Raw genomic sequence first — 20,235 nt, 5'->3', positions numbered from 1 at the left:
ACGCCACTGGAGCAGGGCTAACGCTCCACCTGGTGGGCACCCGGCGGCTCTGAGGGGCGCGGCGAGCCTTGGCCGGCGACGGAGAGCGGCAGAGCCGGGGGATCCCCTGAGATCCCCTGAGTCGGGGGGAATGTCCCTCAGAGCCCGGGATGCGTTGCCTGAGAACCTTCAGGGGCCCCGCCTGAGGCCTGAGCAATCACCCCACAGGCTTTCCCCGGCCACCGCCGAGGCACCCGCGGCCATGTGCAGCAGCCGCCCCGCCTGTCGCCGCTGTGCTGACTGAGAGCGGCGCCGGCCCGGCACGGGCGGGACTACAGGGCCCAGGCTGCCGCGGGCGGGCGGGCAGGGGCGGTGCCGCTGCCGTGCGCCGCTGCCGTGCCCGGGCCCGCCCCGCCCGCCGCGGCGTGAGCATGGCCGGCTTCGCCGACCTGAACCTGCCGCAGGGGCTGGACAAAAAGTCCCTGCAGAGCTTGCTGGAGGCCGCGGCGCACCGTGAGTCCTGCGAGCGGGGAGGGCAGCGGGGCCGGCCCGAGGCTCGGTGGGGCTGAGCTGGGGAGGGCGGGCCGGCCCTGGCCAGGAGAGTGGCTGGACGCGAGCGACGGCTCCCCTGGCTCAGGAGGCACAGCCGGAGCCTGTGGGCTGGCTCGGGCACAAGCCGGGCTCCCCGGGATGAGCCTTCCCTTCCCTCCGCACGGGCCGACCCTCGCCACCAGCCCCGCCGGCGGGCGCGTTTCCCCCGGCGCCTCTCCGCTCTCCCCGCTCAGCCCGCAGCTTTCTGCAAGCCAAGTGCCCCGGGCTGGATCTGCCCGGGACTGGGTCGCAGGGGAAGCTCCTGTGTGCCCTGCAGCTCTGTCTCTGCCCGCTTATCTCAGCGTAACAGTTGGCTTTTTCCCAACATGGACAAGTTTTTCCGCCTGCAGTTCCTCACGGCCCGGGTCGTTTCCTGCAGAACTGTTGTACAGCCACGTGCTGCCTGTCCAGTGTTTGGGGCGGGTGGTTTAAATGCCCCTGGCAAGCGTATCATCTTCCTCAGAACCCTTTAAATGCACCTTCGCCTCCGTTTACTTGGCATCGTTTTGAATGCTGGCCTCGCCTTCTCCGATAGCAGTATGCCTCCCAGCTCTGCGTTGTCCGCAGTTCTAACAACTATGCTGAATGTACTTAGCAGTTTTCCATAAATAAAGTCATAAACAGGACCAAACTAGGCCAGACCTTTGGGAACCCCAAGCCCAAGTATTCGTGTTCGTAAAGCTCTGCCACTGAGTAAGAGTTATCAGGCCTGGGCTGTGTTAAAAGCCAAACAGATTTTTTTTTTTTTTTTTTTTTTTTCTCTTTTAAAGCAGTTTTTGGGTGAATCAGTCTTCTTAAAAAATATTGTGAAATCTAAATATGCAGGTGATTATTAATTTAAAGACATTTAAGTAATGAGTATTTTACAGTTTTCCCATTGGATTTGTTTTCTTTTTGTTTGCTGGACAAAATATTCTTACTGTGTGTTTTTCAGTGGGATATTCTGCAGTTGCACTTAATCATGTCATCGATTTTAAAGAAAAGAAACAGGTAATTTTTCTTGGGGTTATTTGTTCTTGCTGTGTTTTCTTTAGTAAACCTACTGCCTTATTGCATGTTCCCAGATAGCTTTAGCTGCAGAATGCACATCTAGAGACAAGTACATTTTATAATTCAGTAGAACTGCCCTGGGATTAATTTTTAATATGGTTCATGTACTGTCCCACAAAAATAGTCTTGTTAGCCTGGTCAATTTCTTCTTAAGATTGGAACACAATTTTTGTTTACTTGTAAACCTCACCCATGACGTTTTTAATAACTTTGTTCTGTTCTCTTTCAAGGAAATCATCAAGCCAGTATCTCCTTCAGAGTTGTTTCCATCTTTACCTATTGTACAAGTATGTCTAGTTACGTTATATATATGTCTAGATAGATAGATAGTTATTCTGAGTTACCTTTTTTTACCTTTGTGTGTTTGTATATGTCATTTTATGTATTAGGAGGTAATCAAAAAAGAGAAATGTGTCCATTATTTCATGGTTAAAACACCAAGCATTGAAAGAATAGTACACTTGCATCAGGGTAGGCTCTATTCGTTATTTTAGAAATTATTAAAGAAAATGCTTTGTGTGAATTTTTAGTCTGCTTGTAGTTGAATAATTACAGTACAATTCTTGAAATTTAAGTTTTGGAAATAACTTTGTGGTTTTGATGGAGCAAAATTTGGATATAAAGAAATACAAATACTGTGTTATGGGTCACTGATATTGGTTAATTCAAGAATTGCTTTTCCTTGCAGTTCTGGCCTGCCTGGGGAATCACAGCAGTAGTGAAACATACCCAATTTTTCTGCACGATTGTTTTTCTTTATTTCTTCTTTTTCCTTTCTATTCATCCTTCCCCAGAGAAACACAGTAAGTCATTCTTTGTAAGAAGACTTTGTAACCTGGTGTAAGGACAGGTATAATATCAAAGAGATGCTATAAATTAGGGAAGGGTCACTACAGACTTTAGAAAATTAGTATAGCAAGACTATAAGCATGACACCATTTTCTTTTTATAGCAGACTGGGTGGAAATTACCACAAATTTTTGCTTTGGGTTTTTAAAAAAAATTTTTTATTATTCCTTTTTCTGTAGGGGACATGTAAAAGAATTAAAGTCTTGACCCGGCTAACACTTGTTGTTTCTGATCCTTCCCACTGCAATCTCTTGGTAAGGATACTTAACAATCAATTTTCTAACTTTCATTTCCTTTTCTCAGTTGAATGAAAGAAACTTTGGAAATTCTACGGGTAGAACTACCTGGATTTTATAGGGCACTCAGCAGTGATTGCTCAGATTGCATCTTTAACAAATAATGTGATCATGAGGAGATGTAGACTTACAAGACTGGATATGGCTTCTGTTGATCATTTGTCAGTATGGAACAACAGTTCTGGTCCTCTGTTTCTGGACTTCTGCGCATAAACTAGGAGACCATGAGCAAGCCTTGTCTCTGGTTATGTTTTAGTGCTACAAGTTCAAAGCAAATGGTGTAAGTGTCCTGGTAGATGGGTGGGACAAGCCTCAAACTGAGAATGAGTGACTTCACTGTAGAAACCTGCTGTGTAATTGGATGATTATTGGCTTTTTTTAGTACTTGACAGGGAGAAAGGATTTTTCTTCTCATTGTTTTGGTTATAATCATTGTGCATAGCTTTGACATCTGCCAGAATTCGAGGTAGTAATTGTTTGCTCCTTTTGTAGAGATCAACATCTGCAAATATAAGGTTATATGACATCATAGCAGTATTTCCAAAAACTGAGAAACTGTTCCATGTAAGTACAATCATCTCATCGGTAATGCTCATTCAGTAACTTTTTGTGCCTTGTGCCAAGTACATGCTTTGTTTTGATTTTATTTCCCATGTTATAAAGACCTCATGGACCTAATTAAGCATTATAGGCTGTCTGGTCAGTTAATAGGCTGAGGCGGGGGTTGGGAGGATTTGCAGGAGGCTGCAAGACCCTGAGGTGACAGGTTAAAGTCTGAAACATCTACCTCATCTACCTGATGAATGGACTTGTATGCCCCTGCACTGTGGTTGCCTTTGTGTTCCTTGTACTCTAGTGAGGGGAAAAAACATCTTTTTTTTCCCCCAATATATGTGTACTATCATCATATAGAAAATGTCTGTCTTGAGCTTTAACTTCTCAAGCTCTTGGCAACTTCCCTAAAATGTGCTTGCGATCTTCTTTGTTCCTGGTCTCTGAAATGCTAGGGAGGATTTTAAAGTGGAGCTAATGTGGTTCTGTGAGTTACCTGATAGGTGTTCACCTCCATTTCCTTCATATTCTTATTTAAATTTTCTCAAGTACTTGATAACAGCTGATGTCGATGTTCTGATCAGGTGGAGCACCTTGAAGCAAGTTACGTTTTTGTCAGAATTTTTCTTACAAAACCCGAAATTGTGATGTCTGACCTGTTGTAAGCTCATAAATAATAACCTTAAGTCTGAATTGGGTGAGTAGGTGGAAGTGTCCCATCTCTGTTAGCCTTGGCAGGCAGCAAGCAGGTGTGCAGTTTAAAGCAGTGTGAAGGAGGCACAGGCACGGCAAAAAAAAAGTGAGTTTCTTTGAAGAATTTACCTTCAAAGGGAACTTCTCAGTTAAAAACTGAGTCTGGTGGTTGTTTTTTTAAAATAAGTTAAAGCCACTTTCTAGTACTGCAGAGTACCTGTTTTGCCACATTAAAATTGTTTTCTTCTGTTTTGTTTTTCTACGTTATTTCCTCTCCTCTTTCAAGACTTGTCCAAGTAAAGTACAAAGCAAGAGGCTGTAGAAGAACATGAACTTTAAAGAATTTTTCAGCAGGATTCAAGCATTAATTATAAGAGTTACAGCTAAATGAAACTAATTTCTGAATTTTATTTCCCTTGCAAGATTTTAGGACTCTTAGGGATGTGACAGAGGCAGATGGTTTAAAATATTTTCATGGGCCACTCTCCACTTTTCTTTTGATCTCTGGCAATAGTATAAAATCTCACTTCTCAAGTGAGCTCAATTAGTTTATCAAGTGTTTAAACAAGCACCTGAAACTAGGTAATCAGCAGGGGTGTGCTGTGTTGTTTTTTGGGAAAAGGGTGTTCTCTCACTTAAGGTTTATTATTGTTTATTTTCAGCCATGTCACGACTCCTGCTGCAGTTGGATGTCCAGCTGTGGTGGTGTTTAAACTGGCATAAACAGCCACTCATTTCTGCAGGTCCCTGTCTGCCCTGCTGCTGAGGCTGCTTGCTTGCTTAGCTGCATGGCAGTTTGCTTTGAGGAGCCTGCTTTTGGCTGAGCAGTAACCAGAGTTTTTGCCAAGTTATTTTTCAGGCAGATCCGCTTTCCCAGTGTGATTCAGCACTCAGCCACGCGGAGAGTTGTGCCAGCGCAAAGCGGGTGGCGGTGCTCTGGGCAGGCCAGAGCAGACAGTGCCTGGTTAAGCTGACACTCTGGCAGGTGATGGACAGGGTGTGGGGAAAGAAGCAGGATTGTCAGTGAGATTATCTCCTTTGCTTCCATGCTGGCAGCACTTCGAACTGGGGGTGGAACCCAAGCGTGTTTCTTGCAAACTACATGAGATGAAAGACTTCATCCTTACATTTTCACATTCAGGGCAGGTTTGTATGGTTGGCTTTTGTTTAGAGATTTTAGAATGTGTGACTCTATGGAGAGCTGGGTCAGTTTCATAGAGGTATCACACAGGGAGTCCGGTGCAAGTGACATTGTGCAGGGGGTTTCAGCACATACAGTTTGGCTCTTACAACTCATGGATGTTGCATTATTAAGGATAAAGCCTTCAAGAGTGGGTCTTGCATGACAAATAAACTTCCTATTGGCTTTTGGTGACAATATTACCTCAAGAGCATCACTTTCTCACCAACACTTTGGCATTTGTATTGTTCTCCATAGAACAAGATTTTTCATGTTGTTCTGAAAAAATTACATGACCATTGGAGATGTCCTCTAATTTTAGCATGGCTGAAAACTAGTCTGTGCCTTCTTATCACAAGCCAGGGAAGCTCTTCTGTGACTGAGTGTGGCAGTGACATGTACTGACAGATGTGCTTAAATTCTCCAAATAATTTATATCCTCAAGGGCATGAGGAAGCCATGTTTGCCAACTGTAGAACATGTTCATTGTTTAAGTCTCCCAAAAAGATTATTTTGGCCTGCAACAGGAATGCCCACTCCATGCAGGTAATAGGGTCTGTACCTGCTGCTTTTCAAAAATTTTGGTTTCTAAGATTTCTGATTGTTTTAATGGTACTAATTAGCTCTGTCTGCTGTTTGTAAGCAATTAGTACATCACCAGTATCTAAAAAACTTACATATATGTCTGAAGGTGTAGGGCAAAGTCAAATTTCAATGTTTATTCCTAAAATGTTTGCCAAAGCTTGCTTCAGAGCATCCAAACAGTAGCAAATGTATTTAATGGCTGGCTGGGCTTTCCCAGTAGATGGGGCTCTTGCCCACAGCGTTGCCAGGCGGGTGCTGGGCTGTGCAACTGCTGCGTGATATTTTCTGGATGAAGTTGTTGCACTTCAGATCTTTTCAGCAGGCAGGGTAACCTTAACTTGCCTGCGTGTCTGACTTGTCTGGGAGCCAAAGCTAGGCTGAGCATTACAGTTCTTGGAGAAATCTGCTCTCCAGTTTTTCATACAGTGCAGGAAATCCTCATGGGGAAGTATGAGTCTGTTTTTCTTTGGTGGTATTTTCTGAAATGGTCATGTCACTGGAATCTTGTATATATCCTGGTTTTTGAGTCACTCCCTCTCCCACTGTGCTTAATTTGCAAAATGGAGAAGAGTTTTCCAGTGTTTCTGGAGCTGATTAGGAAGGCTCGATTTCTCATCACATAGGGCAACTTGCATGTGTCTGATGTCCGTTCTTGCTTTCCTTAATTTCCAGCATTATCTTTTCCTGAATTTTTTATGACCTCACTGATGTATTTTCTAGGGCATGACTCAGAGCTATTTTTTCTGTGCATGTTCCGATAAATCACTTCTGTGTAGTAATTTGTACCTCCTGTAAGCAAAGGAGGAAAACTGGCTGTTGTAGGGTGAACTTCCACATGCAAGTCTAATTCTGTGCCGTGGATTCCAACTGTGTCCTGCCTAATGGAGGATAAAGGTAGGGCATGAAGAAAAAGTTTAGTCTAAATGTCCTGGCAGAGACATTTTAACTTCAAAAACCTCTTGGTTTGCCTGCCATGTGTACTGTGGCTCTCTTGTCTAGGAGAGAATGCTATCAACAGCTAAGAAACATTCCTAAAGTTGGGCCTCTGCTCTCATCTCCTCCAAATTCCATGTGAACAAACTGGTAGAAGACCAGTTTGCTAAGGAGTAGCGTGCCTTGTGTTAGAGCAGCCCCTACCCCTGGGGCTCCTCACAGCCCCCACTGCTTTAGTTCTGCTGGGAGGCGGGATGGATGAATGGTTGGCACCTGGCCCAGGTGTATTTGGAGCAGTTGTTCGCAGGTTTCTGAGTGCAGAGTGTTCCCCTACACACAGAAAATGCCTTTTCAACTTCTTCAGCCTATCTTATCTTCTTTGTAACAACACTGCTTACAGACATTAGTCTGGCCCTGTGTAATCATCCTTGCAGGGGAGGCATACATAATTCCTACCTTGTGTGCATGAGATCAATGTAAATCAAGGACTTCCTTTTAGGTAACCTTAATTTTCCCTGTATGTCAGTGTGAGGAGCCTCTGCCCCTTGTTCATTCCCTCCATCTCTTACACACCTGTAAATTGTGGTGTAACTTCAAAGCAAATTCTGAAACTGTAGCCTTCAGTGCTGTCTCCAGACTCTGCCAGAGGCATGGCTGTCAGGAGAAGCTGCACATTCTCCACCCAGCCAGGAAACTGAGACTCTGGGGGTTGGTCTCCAGTATTGGGTGTGTGGCACCACCAGTCACTGTCTAACATCCTGCTTTTCTTTCAGTCTTTTCTTCTTTGCTTCTGGTCTAAGTAATTGATCTTGAAAACAAACAGGTGCTGTACTGGAAGCAGAGCATGATGGGACAAGGGGCAGTTCCTGGGCTCTTCCCTTTGTAAACTGGGGTTGGCCTTTATTACCTGTTAGTTCCCAGCATTGCTTCTGCATGTCCTCTGTCAGATTATAAAAAAAAAAAGTAAATGCTGCCTTGGGGTTGGCCATTATTTTATTGGAAAATTAGTTCTGTAAGAAAGGGAAGACTTGAGTTTTAAATCTCAAATGCTCAAGCTCTGCATCTATAGTCCTGCTGTTCTATTGGCATATCTGCAAGGCATAGTACCTCTTAATTTTAAAACTGAACTCACCCTGGAGAGACATTTGTTGCATTAAGAAATGAAGGAGACTATTAGTGCACCTTAAGTTGGTTATGCATTTTTTGGCATATATAATAATCTGTTCCTATTTCTTTGCTGTAGATTGCTTGCACAACACTAGATGTGGATCTGGTCTGCATAAATGTAACAGAAAAGCTGCCATTCTACTTCCGAAGGCCCCCTGTGAATATGGTAAATTTACATCTAAATTGTTTTCTTGCTGTTAGACTGACATTAAATACAGAATTTGAGTCAAATTCCCTACAGCCTTCCTCCCACCATTCCTATCCAAGTGGTTCTTTTATTTTCTTGCATAATATATAATGTTGTTTCAAATGTCCTTCACTTCAGGGTCTCCACAGCAGCATTTAATACACAGTGATGTATGTTCTTTCTTTTTCTCCTCCTGTCCCCCACTTAAGAAGGCAGAAGTGGTGTTCCCAAGGAATGAAAAGAGAGCCTTAAGGCCACTACACTGCTAAGCAGGGAGATATGGTGTGATTGCTGACTAAGCTGCTTCCCAAACCAGAAATGGTACAGCTGTGTCAGAATAGATAAACAGCCGTTTGATTTAAAAGACAGGAAATGTGAATGGCAGTGTTAATTTAGGAGAAGGATGTTGTGCTGGTTACTTGAAAGACAACTGTATTAAATCCATACTTGGACAAAATAATGTCTTGGTAAATGAACCAAATGTGGCATTGCTAAATATGTGCTGTGGGACCCAAGATGGCTATCAGTGTGGATCAAATGTAGTTCTGCCTGCTGGTGGTAGTTTGCCAGAAAACTTAATCTGAACATACTCTTAGGGGAACTTGTTTTCTCCTCTGAATATATGTAAAGGTTTGTTCCAGATGGATATTCTTGGCTGATGTAGTCCTTAGTACTTAAAAATTTAAATTTGGAATTGGCTAGTAATCCTACTTCCTTTTCTCAGAAAGTTTGACCTAGAATAAGAATTTAATATTAACTAGAATTAATTCTGAGACAGAATAAAAATAATACATTGGACTTTATTATAAACTGAGGATTTCAACATTCCACTTGGAATAACAATTTTGTATGAAACGTTGTATGAAAGCACCCTAGCTGGCTAAAACTCCAGCAGCTGACCCAGGTAAGGAGCTATGTGGATCTTAAAGCCCTGTGTTGGGAGACATTTTCCTTGCAAGCTGCTATTCATCTTCCACACTCTCAGCTTCAAGGCAGTCTGTCTGTTGGACTGATTCGTGCACCCTGGTGCAGTCAGTTTTGGTTGTTATGATGCCAGACAGAGTAGCAGGCAGCTGAAGTGGTAGGGTTGAGGTTAAAAATCACCTTGACTGGAAATTGGTGTTTTGCCATCACCTGTTTGGCTTTGATAAGTTAAGGCTGATCTTGTTTGCAGATATCAGGCCAGTTCTGTGTAAAACATTCAATGCATATATGGCTTCTGTTGTGCTTGCGTGCAGAGGTCATGCATGGGTGGGAGCTGGATTAATTGCAGCTGTATTCAGTTACTGGACTCTCTTACAGTATTACCATTGCAGCATATTTTAATAATATTTGTGTAAACATAGAATGTCATTTCAGGCAAACGTAGGATTGCCATGGAACAAGGAATTCCTGGCTTTACATTGTGTCTTTATCGCTAGCACACTGTGTGCCAGTTGCTTAACCTTTCTATGTTTGCGAAAACAAGAATACTAGGCTTTTGGTGAGGCACTTTGACAGATAGCAAAGGATGTCAAAGCAGCTGAAAATATTATCAGTATTCCTATTTGAAACTTCTCCTGTGACTCACTGTTATTTAACATAGTCACAAACACCGGAGTGTGCTGTGAGACAGAAGAAGGGTCCTCATTGCTGCTTTGTGCAAGGAGAAATTCTTCATCTGCAAGACATGGGTACTGAGGGAGGTGGTGATCTTTCTTACAGCAGGGTGTGGGCCTAGTGGAGTAGAGTCCTCAAAGTTTCAAGGCAGCAGATAACCAGCAGTGGTTATCTGTCTCCTCGGCTCTGTGATACTATGTATATATTAGTGATAGCCAATTACAGCAACTAAGTGGCTGGTATTTGTTTGTTAACCTCATTTATCTGTCATCCGAAGATTTATGCACATGTATCTGGTGTACAGTGAAGCCTTCCCCTGCTCTTCTTTCATGCTATGCTTGTGCTCTTACTGGAACAGTTCTGCTTTATTTTTTTTCGCATATGACACAGTTAAACTGAGAATAAGCTACATCAATAATAGACAGCAGTTGTTAGATTGTTAGGCTTCTCTCCTTTTGATTTTTGATCACTCTCTTTCATGTGAAGGCAATAGATCGAGGCATTTACTTTGAACTTCTTTACACGCCTGCCATCAAAGACTCCACAATGAGAAGATACACAATTTCAAATGCCATCAGCCTGATGCAGATCTGCAAAGGAAAGGTAAGCTCTCAAAGTGAAAACAAGGTAATTAATTCAGTTCAAATACTTCTGGAGTTGTACAGACTGAGCCATTTTAAATGAGTGTGATGCTGGGGCATCTGAAGCTGTGACTAAATCTTGGCCTGCTAACACAAGGACACAATCATTCTAGTTCCAGATACTTCCAGTCTTGTACCAGTGCATGCTTTCTTCTTAAGATATCAAGCCGTTAGATTCCTTTTCCAGAACAATCCATGTGTTCTTATGGTATGCAATTCCCAAAACAAAGGTGGGAGAGGATGGAGGGGGGATAAAGTACCAAACATCTAAGGGTTTGCACTAGAACTGAAATCCATGTATTTCTTTAAAATCCTCCCTTTCATATTTCTCATAGGCCAAAAGCTCTTTTTTAACTTTATACTTTGAATATGGGGGCTAGAAAACAGTAAGAAAAAAATGTAGAAGCCTTGTTTTGCTAAATGGTTAGTAAATTCCCTGTGTCCAAAATAGACCTAACAGCTAGCTGGCTGTCAGCCAAGGCTTGGCTGCAGTCAGATGAACTGCATTCTTCCATGCTACTGAAACCAAAGGAAGAAGTAACTTTGAGATGCCTGTAACCCATTGCTTTCATAACTTACCTCCTCCCAGGCTACCAGGTTAAGCTGTCTGTTATGCTGTGTCCTCTCAGGCCATGCTTTTTAATAGCGGGTCATATCCTAATACATATCAAAGTTAACAGAAATTGTAGCTCCCCCTTCTGCATTGTAAATGGCCTCTGCCACATGTGGCTTGTCCAGAGAAACTGGATCTGAATGGTAGCTGGATTTGGAAAATCTGAAGTGGGATATAGAGCTTGGAAGGCAAATTAAAAGTAGATCCATCATTAGCTCAGTTCTCCTCAAGCATGGCAGCTTTTGTAGGACAGCAGGGTGGGTCAAACAGATAAATTTCCTTGGTGCTACAGAAGAAATATTTGCACAGCCTTTCCTGAGAAGCCCAGCTCTGGCAGTTAATGACATGAAGTACTGACTTGGACATGACTTCTATACACACTAGACCCCTTTCCTCTGAGATACCCTTTTTGATGCTGCTCCCCTTTCATCTGGGCAGTTCAAGATGTGCTTCTCACATGGTTTTTGATGAACTGGAGAGCGCCAATTGAGTTGATGTCACAGGGCAAGTGAGACGCTCAGGCGCTCAGTCTGTGCACGGTGCCCTTTCATTCTGCGTCTGTCAGTCTAGTGTTTCATCTGTGCCTGGAAGGTAAATCAGCTGGAGCTGCATATGACAAGTTGTTGTTAGGCACTGGAAGAGGATTGCTAGCTTGTCTTTGTTCTTTGCCTCCAGACTGAGTAGGTTGTGGACCAGCAGAGATGGTTATTAGCCCTTACTGGGAGTTTGCCTCCATCAGTGAGGTAAAGGCCCTTGTTTAAATGAGACATGGGATGGCTGGTGCGTAGGCTGCTTCCATTGGCACCTGGCATGCAACTCTTACCTTCTGTAACGTGTAGTTGCTGAACCTGTAGTAGCTTTTGGATCCTTTTATTCCTCTATTATAGCAGGGCAGAGAAACTTCCAGAAATTTACTGGTGTTCTCAGGGCTGGCATTGAGCAGTGTCTTTAAAACATTAAAATGTGCAGGGAATGAAGGAGAGGCTCACCTGCCTTGCCAGACAGAAGGTGTGTATAGCCACAGTCCCTCACCTCCCGTATTTTGGTAACTGAGTTGGAGGCTGCCCGGAGCAGTGTGCTGAACAGCTGCTGTCTGCTTTACCTGGGGAGACAGTGTTTTGCCTTTGAGTTTTTCCCTTTAGCTCTTCTCTTGGATTTGCCTTTGCCTGCCTCTCCTTCGCTTGCCAGGAGTGCTTTTCTTGTCTGCTCTTGTCTCCTTCCTCCATCTTACCCGTCCCCTAATGGAAACCAGTTGCCTTTGAACCAGGCAGAGCATATCTCCAATGCGCAGATGTGATCCACAATTCCGTGCTGGTTTGAGATGTCTCATGCAGCTGCTCTGGGAGCTTCTCTGAGCCTGGGCAACAGGCATTAGTTTCTACAGTTTGGAGCAGGAGACTTGAATTTTCCCAGCAAACTCTTGCAGTCAGTGCCACTGAGGCTCAAAAGCACCTTTGGGATCCATAGTGTAGTCGTTTTAAAGGTGAACTATTCAGAAAAAAAAATGTCTTAGGCTCCATCTGGATGTGTGCTGTTAAGTCACTTTGATGTATATATTGCTTCTGCTTCTGGCTTTCCTTATGGTAAGGCAGAGTCATCTGTCCTCATCAGAGTCATCCTCTCTTCCTCAGCACACAAGGAAACCTTGGGCATAGTGTGAACATGCACTCATTTTCATGTAGGTCTTCCAGCTGCTGAGTTCCAGCTGCATACAGAGCATTTTCTTCCAGTGCCTGCCCAGCTCTTTGTGCTGGGGAGGTGGCAGGAGAAGCCAAGCAGAGTGGGGAAGGGGTCTAAAGCCCCACCTTGAAACCAGAGATGGCGTGATGTGTTGGTGGTACTGACGTCAGAGAGGGAAAGTCTGTCTCTGCCTCAGCACAATTCTCATTCTCACCCACTCAAGCAAGAATTCCGAAAGCCTTTTATTCAGTATCATAAAAAGTGCAAGGAGATTTTGCTGCTGCAGAGTTACCAACTGTGCAAAACAGGCTTCCCCTAGGTGAGCATCCTTGGAAGCTTAACATCAGAAGAGTTCTGGCAGCTGAGCTGTGGGATCTGCCAGCCCCTGTGTAGTCACATACGTGTTCTGCAGAAACCTTTTGTGAGAGAAGGGAGAAGGATTTCTTTGCCTGGTGATTTTCACAGGGGTGCCAGTGTTGAGGGAAATGAGTGTGTGGCGCAAAGAGGCAGCCACTGCCTAGGTGTAGATACATTTCCGGAAGCAGTGTGAGTATGGTCAAGGCCAACGTGAATGCTTAGCATTGAGTTATACTGCAACAGTATAGGCTGAAAATTTGGGATCACCAAACTGTCTCAAGGCACCATCTGTAAGCTCCTTCTGGGGGATTCTGGACTCCTAAATCCATTTCTGTTACAGCTCAGGGTGAGTTGTTTGTATTGGGCCTCTTTCAGCTGTTGTAAATAAAGGGGACACTTCTTAACACAGTGCCTGCAGCTTTGCATTTTTTCTTTACCCTTAAGGGCACTTTGAAGTCCTCTATGAGAGATACAGGCTAATAGGTGCTTGCTTAATACCATCACTCTTGACACTTACACTGCTTAGCCTATCCCTCTAAAAGGTGCTGTACTTATTCATCTCCTGTCTGGCTGTGAGAGGTTTGTAATTACAAGGGAGGGCTTGTGCCTGTGCCCCTCTTTGTGTAGGGGACAGGGCAATAACTGAGTTTAGTTGTGTCCCCAAATTAAGATGCCCACCCTGAATAGAGCTCACTTCATCTGAGGGCATCAGATACTCTGATGTTCAAGTGGGCCCTGAGCCTGAACTTAGCTAGTGCTCATGAAGCCTTTGCTTCTTGCTAATTTTTTTATTTTCATTTATTGATGCTGTCTGACAGATGAATGTTTGTTTTCTTTTGTTTTCCAGAACATAGTTATATCTAGTGCAGCTGAAAGGGTAAGTCCCAGATTTTTTTTTTAAAGTCAGAACAATTTGAAGATTTATCTGTGGCTGAAAATACAGCTTTAATTACACATTAAACATATAAAATTTGTAAGTTTAAATATGATTGCCATTACCAAAGAATTGTATTGTGGGTTTGGGGATTTTTTTGGTTGGTTGGTTTGTTTTGTTGGTTTTTGGGGGATTTTTTTGCTGCTGCAAAAAAATGCATTTTCCATGACAGTTTTCTCCCAGAGTGACTCTGTTTGCCAAAATAGTGATATTTGCTTGATTTCCTAGTACCTTCAGTAGCTTGCTATTATATAGCATTTAATCTTGCCTGTCTGATAGCCTTGCCCTGCCTGCTCACGCTGTCAGCCTGCAAGCGAGGGCACTCACATATCCAAACTTCTTTGTTTTGTTTTAGCCTCTAGAACTCCGAGGTCCTTACGATGTTGCTAATCTGTATCCTTTTCTGAAGTCAAAGGCAGCAGTTAGTAGTAACATTTGAAACTTTAAAGTGGTTTTGAAATTCTTTTCATCCTTTGCAGTCCTTGAACTTTATACAGTGGTACTTGTTGGTGACCAATTCACTGAATCAGAGCTCTGTGTGTGGAAGGGGCAGCAGATCTTGGTCATGAGGTGGCATGAGCAGTCACTGTAAATAATGATGTTTGTGTTCAGCTACAGGAATGTTTTGTTGTGATATGCATTAATGTTGGGTGGGTATAAGTAGAGAAATGAATAAAACCTATAAAAATCTATGGACACTGTGAACCAAACAAGAAATTATTACTTAGTATCTCCTAAGTGCCACATTTTTGGTAGCAGAAGCTATAAAATTGTATTTATGTAAAATTAGAAGTTTCCATCTGAGCAGTAACTACTTCTGTTCTGAATTTTCCAGTCCTTAGGTACCCATGTAATGTTAAATAAGAGGTTGTGTTCTAGAAACAAAGGAGAGTGTCTTTTCTTCCCTCCTCTTAGGAGTTCAGATGCATTTTTATTACTCTCCCACCCCAGAAGCACATATCTGGCCTGTCCCTCAAAGTGAAGGAGCATGCTCTGAGTCATGAGAACTGTGTGGGAGGCTGTGTGGCCTGGAAGGATTTTATGCACAACATTTTCTTCCCTCTTAAAATGAGCAGTCAGGCTCAACCCAAATTAACATAGCTAATGTGATGTCATCCCTGCTAAGGTGGCTGGAAACTTCAGCTTAATGCTTTTGTATCAGACAGTGCCATGTCCCCAAAACTGAAATTTTCTGTGGGGTAATTTTTTTGCTTGATTATGCACATCTAAAATGTTCCTGCGTTGACAGTCTCTTATTTTCAAAAGTACAGCTTCTTGTCTGGAAAGACACAATGCTGCCAGGAGCTTTCCAGGAGGGCTGCTGGGGAACTGCAGCCAGGAGAATTGGGTGCCTCATTTCTCTGCCTCTGGGTAACCTTATGCAAAATGTCACTTTGAGTTACAGCTTCGCTAATTCCCAGTTATTTGCAGAGTAAGCAAACCTATCATGCAGAGAGACTTCCCTGTTCTGTTTGTTGCTTCCATGTGTTTTGATCCTGAGCAGCAGTGACAGAGGTTTGCTGTTTGGCCTGTCAGAAAGCGAAGCAAAGGCAGCTGTGTCCACCAACTGCAGAGCCACCATGCTGCATGGAGGTAAGCACTTGTAAGCTCCTCTAAGGAGCGTGTGCGTTTGTTGAACTAAGCTCTTGTTGATGCATATTCTCCAAAAGGTCTGAGACCTTACAGAGCAAGTCATTGGGGTTTTAGCTTCGTTGTCCAATGCATGAAGAGGAGCTTGTGTGGCAAGGGTGTTTTTATTTTCCCTCATTGCCATGTTGGCAAATCAGTGGCTGAACTGATGGTGCTGTCTGTGCTGGAGGACTCGCTCAACCACATTAATGATTCATAAATGGTTTAGCCAAAATAGGGGCCTGCCTGCTGTGCTTTGTAGTGAAACTATCCCATTTCAGAAAGGTCTGAATGCTGATCTTGGTGACACTGACAGAAACTATGTGATTGATTTCAAGAAATGGGTATGCGTGTGTTTTGCATTTGCCTTTTTGCCGTATGTGTGCAGAAGCAACATTAGTCATATCCCTTTTTGATGCTTTAGTATGTGGATTGTTTCTGACTCACTCTTCAGTGTGGATAATTTCAAACTCATGGCAAAATCAACAGGCTTTTCTCCAGCCTGCTACTCATCTACATAGAGATACAGAGTGTGTTGAAGGAATTGTCAAATTTATGTGGGATTTCTCAAGCCTGTCATCTATCTTATCTGTGAAATTAAATAGCCTGTGTCATTTCCCTTGTCCCAGAGAGGATACTAGCCCAGAATAAGTCAGTATATTTTGGCAAGCTTCTTGCAGAGCCTCTTTGCTAATAGAGTATTTGTAGGGAATCTCTTCTAACTCAAATTTTGCACAGAAGCTTCCCGCTGGTAATTACAAAAGTGGATTGGGCTCCAAGTGGGTTATTTGACAAATGTGAGGATTTGGGTAACATCACACACCAGTATTTTATAATAATGTTGAGGGTTCAGTAAATAAAATCCTTGAATACCATCAGATCACTTCCTTGGTGTGTAGGGGATCCTCTGCCAATACAGCTGTGCCCACATAGTCTAAGAATCCTGGGGTATGTGAATGCATTTTTTAGTATTTTTTTAAGAACAGTAAGTTTGGCTCAGAAATGCTTTTGACAGTGCTTCAAGAATGTGTCCCTCTGTGATTATTGAACTGACTAAGCCTGGTTTCCTATGGTTTTGTGTCTCTGCAGCTCCCCAGGCCCTGCAGACCTCGGTTTTCCTTGGTTTGCTATAACTCTACACCCACCATTGTATTTCCCCCCTGCAGTTTCTCCACTCTGTAATGCAGTGGATCCCGAGCTCCTGCCCATGCAGGTTTCTTCCCTGCTGTGTGTGCTGACTGACTGGCTCCAACTGTGCTTGGGGCATGGACACCTGAATTGAGTATGCCTTAAATGTGTTTTATTTGGGTATTTGAGGTACTGGTACTGCAGCTTCTGCTTGTATATTCCAGAAACTCGAAAGAGTGCCTGTGGCGTGGTGTACACGGTGAAGAAGCCTCGCAAGGTTGAGGAGGAAGAAGCCGCAGTGCCAGCCTGCAAAAAAGCTAAGACTCAAGCTTGAGGACTGAACCAGTTGTCAGCAGGAGCCTCCATCTCTTCTTTACCCAGTGTTGAGTCTTCCTCCAACCTCCAGCCAGCCTAATTTTTCCCTTACTACCTTGCTTAGTCTGCAGAAGAATTACTCTTCCAGCATTCAAGTGAGGAAAGCTGTGTGAATGAGACTGCTGAATGGTATTCACCACATCTGAGAGGTCATGCCTGGCTTCTGGCCAAGGTCAGGAGACTGACTCTTCCCCCTGCCTTAGGTCTCCTGAAGTTAATGCAAACTCAGCAGAACGTTTCTATCATGGAAATTTTCACTTGTACATGTGCATTCCTTTTTTATTAAAAACATGTCTAAGTACACATGCTTTCATAGTCTAGCTCTTCTGGTTTCTCAAGTTTTAAACACATCTCTGTACAGCTGCTAGCCAGTAGATGAAGTTTAACTTCAAGTGGCCTGTGAAGAAGAGTAATAGTACAGTATTACTTAGTCCCTTTTGGTTGTGTGGCTCACACGCATGAACGCACAGACGCAGGGATGGCTTCGGTAATATTAAGCTGACGGCAAGGAGTTGAGAAGGGTCCTTGCATAGAGTTCCACAGAAAGCTGTTTATTGCTATGACTTGTGAAGGTTTACAGAGGCAAATGACCCCAAGCCTGTGACATCTCGAGCTTAAGTACAGGGGTGTGGCTAACAAACACCAGGGAAGCTGAACTGGGGTACATTACCATAACCGAACAAGGCATCCTGGGAGAGGCTCCTTTCCCTCACCATAATCACTAAGTCTTTGGCACCAAGGACTGTCTTACAAAGAAGTCTCTCTTGTACGCCAGGTCAATCAGCCACCACAGTACAGTAAAAAAAAAAAATATTGCCTCCTATTCAGTTTTGTGATCAATGGCTATAATGAAGATCCCAGGATTTGTCAGTTGCTAGGAAGTATCTTGGATTTGGGTTAGAGTAGGAGTGGCTGACCTGACCTGCCAGATGAATATCCTGAAGGCCATTGTGTGTCCTGCAGCATTTAAAACCAGGCAGTACCATTCGATGGTTGCCAGAGGTGGGAAGGGAGAGCCCAAGGTTACACTGAATGCGTGCTCAGCAGGAGATGTTGCAGTCTAGGAGCTGTCTCACCTAGGCCCGAGCAACCTTCACCTCACGTCATCTTTACTGCACCATTTCCTTCTGTACGTCCTGCTCTGAAATTGTTGTCTATGCACGTGTTCATTTTGCTGCCTCTTGCTTTTCCATTTTCCTTCCTTTTAATGCCTCAGTAAGCCTAATCTGGCTGCCAAAAAACCAATCAAACAGATACAGTCAGCAGAGCATTTTCAGAGCTCTTCCAAATGTTGACTGAAGTTTTTCTTTTCATTAAATGAATATAAAAATCATGTAAGCTACTGTACTAAGATACTGTTGAGCCTGTTTTACTGTGAATATTTCAGTTCTCTATTGATGCCTGACAGAAAGTTGAAAAGTGGAAGCTGTAACATGTAAAATATAGCAGAAATCCTGCAGTGGGTTATTTCTGAGCTCTTGGTAATTGGACTGAGCGGAACAGATGAAGTTCTCATAGACTTAACAATTCTATATAACGCTTGTGTAAGTTACAACAGCTTTTGCTTCATGCAACAAATATGAAATATGTTTCCTGTATGTTATTACTTGTTGACTTTGTGACTTGAGTCCATTTTACTATAGGTATTGGGGAGTTTTTTATATATGTGTGTGGATATATATATATATATATATATATATATGCATAAAGTAGTTTGTCATGTGTGGACTTACCTCTAAAATGATGCTCTAACCACAGAAGAAGCAAAATGTCTTTGGTGAAGTTTTCTGAACAATATGTTAATCTTGCCTTGGCCAGAGAATAACCTACCTTAAGCGTGACAAAAGGTAACTAACATATGGAAGGAGGCTTTGAATGCTTGAGATTCTTCTTGCTACTTGTTTGACTTACAAAAATTAAACTCTGCCTCTTTGCCCTTTATTAGATACAGTGCTTCAGGAGCTGATTGAAAAGTTTCTTCTCTCCCAGTTTCCTGAAGCACATTGCTGTGGCCACTTGGATGCCTGAATGATTGAACTGCTGCTTGGTTAGGTGATGAACAGACCAAGTTAGCCAGCCGTGATGTCATTTCTATTTCCTGCAAGGCTTGCTCCCAGTGTCTGGGTAATTGTGCAGAAACAAGCAGGGAAGTCATGGCTTGCAGAGAAGGGCAGCAAGTGGAGGTGGAGCAGGATGTGTTCACAAGTTAGGCCTATGGCTGGCAAGGTGACACTCGTGAATTATGGTGCTTGTGTGAGAAAAGTCTCACGTGTCTGAAGCTGTTGGTCTCAGTCTAGGAGAGCTGCCTGCAGACAGAATAGGTGGTTCTTTTTCTTGCTTCTCTGTGGGGTTTGTGTAAATTCACTCCAAAATTGGCACTCCAGGAACAACTCTTCTTTGCTGCCTGCTTCTGACTCCACCTCAGGACATTGCTTTGGCTAAACTATAAAGCCAGCTGACATAGGTTGGTGAAGGAGTTTGAGAGCCTCTGGCATGTTCGTCTGTCCGGCCATCCAATGGATAATTAGAAATGTAACTGAATGCAGCATCTAATACCCCTCTACTCTGCTCTCTCCCACCTGGAGTGCTGTGTCCAGCTCTGGGTCCTCAGCACAGGAAGAACATGGAGCTGTTGGAGTGTGTCCAGAGAGGGCCACGAAGATGGTAAGAAGGATGGAGCACTTCTCCTGTGTGGAAGTGCTGAGAGAGCTGGGGTTGTTCAGCCTGGAGAATAGAAGGCTCCAGAACCACCTTATTGGGGCCTTTCAGTATTTAAAGGGGGCTTATAAGAAGGATTTCTCCAGAATTTTCATCAAGGCCTGTTGTGATAGGACAAGAGGAAATGGGTTTAAACTAAAAAAGGGTTGATTTAGTTTAGATACAAGAAAAAAGTTTTTTACAGTGGAAGTGGTTAAACACTAGCACACGTTGCCCAGAGAGGTGGTAGATGTCTTAGCCCTGGAAACATTCCAGGCCAGGTGGGACAGGGCTCTGAGCAACCTGATCTTGTTGAAGACACCCCTGCTCCTTGCAGAGGGGTTGGAGTAGATGAGCTTTAAAGGTCCTTTCCAGCCCAGACTGATTTGTGATTCTGTGAAATGGGACATGATGCCCTGGCTGGCAGCACTGAAGGTTGTCCTGCTTCTGCTAAAGCAAAGGGAGGAGTGTCTGCCTTTCCTAACGGGACTTGGCATCTCTCTTGGCTTGGGTAACTGGG

At 43.6% G+C, this 20,235-nt stretch overlaps 1 protein-coding gene across 1 annotated transcript; it reads left to right on the top strand.

The window, feature by feature from the left end:
• The first annotated feature begins 373 nt into the window (after window positions 1–373).
• On the top strand, window positions 374–18,621 carry RPP30 (ribonuclease P/MRP subunit p30). The gene is made up of 11 exons (XM_048310580.1): window positions 374–492; window positions 1,505–1,560; window positions 1,851–1,907; window positions 2,649–2,723; window positions 3,258–3,329; window positions 7,952–8,041; window positions 10,148–10,264; window positions 13,800–13,829; window positions 14,242–14,279; window positions 15,400–15,479; window positions 16,868–18,621. The coding sequence occupies exons 1-11, from the start codon at window positions 411–413 to the stop codon at window positions 16,975–16,977; spliced, it is 807 nt and encodes a 268-aa protein (XP_048166537.1). The 5' UTR covers window positions 374–410; the 3' UTR covers window positions 16,978–18,621.
• Window positions 18,622–20,235: the final 1,614 nt, after the last annotated feature.

This window comes from Corvus hawaiiensis, chromosome 8 (genome assembly GCF_020740725.1).
Source record: "Corvus hawaiiensis isolate bCorHaw1 chromosome 8, bCorHaw1.pri.cur, whole genome shotgun sequence".
Taxonomy (NCBI): Eukaryota; Metazoa; Chordata; class Aves; order Passeriformes; family Corvidae; genus Corvus; species Corvus hawaiiensis.
The sequence above is the reverse complement of the archived record's forward strand: the minus strand, read 5'-3'. Positions and strand labels throughout refer to the sequence as shown.

Excerpts from the sequence above, each read along its gene's own strand:
- RPP30 (XM_048310580.1), top strand. The coding sequence starts at position 411 with ATGGCCGGCTTCGCCGACCTGAACCTGCCGCAGGGGCTGGACAAAAAG. Across the intron at positions 1,561-1,850 it reads ATTTTAAAGAAAAGAAACAG|GAAATCATCAAGCCAGTATC; the intron begins GTAATTTTTCTT and ends TTCTCTTTCAAG. Across the intron at positions 13,830-14,241 it reads TATCTAGTGCAGCTGAAAGG|CCTCTAGAACTCCGAGGTCC; the intron begins GTAAGTCCCAGA and ends GTTTTGTTTTAG.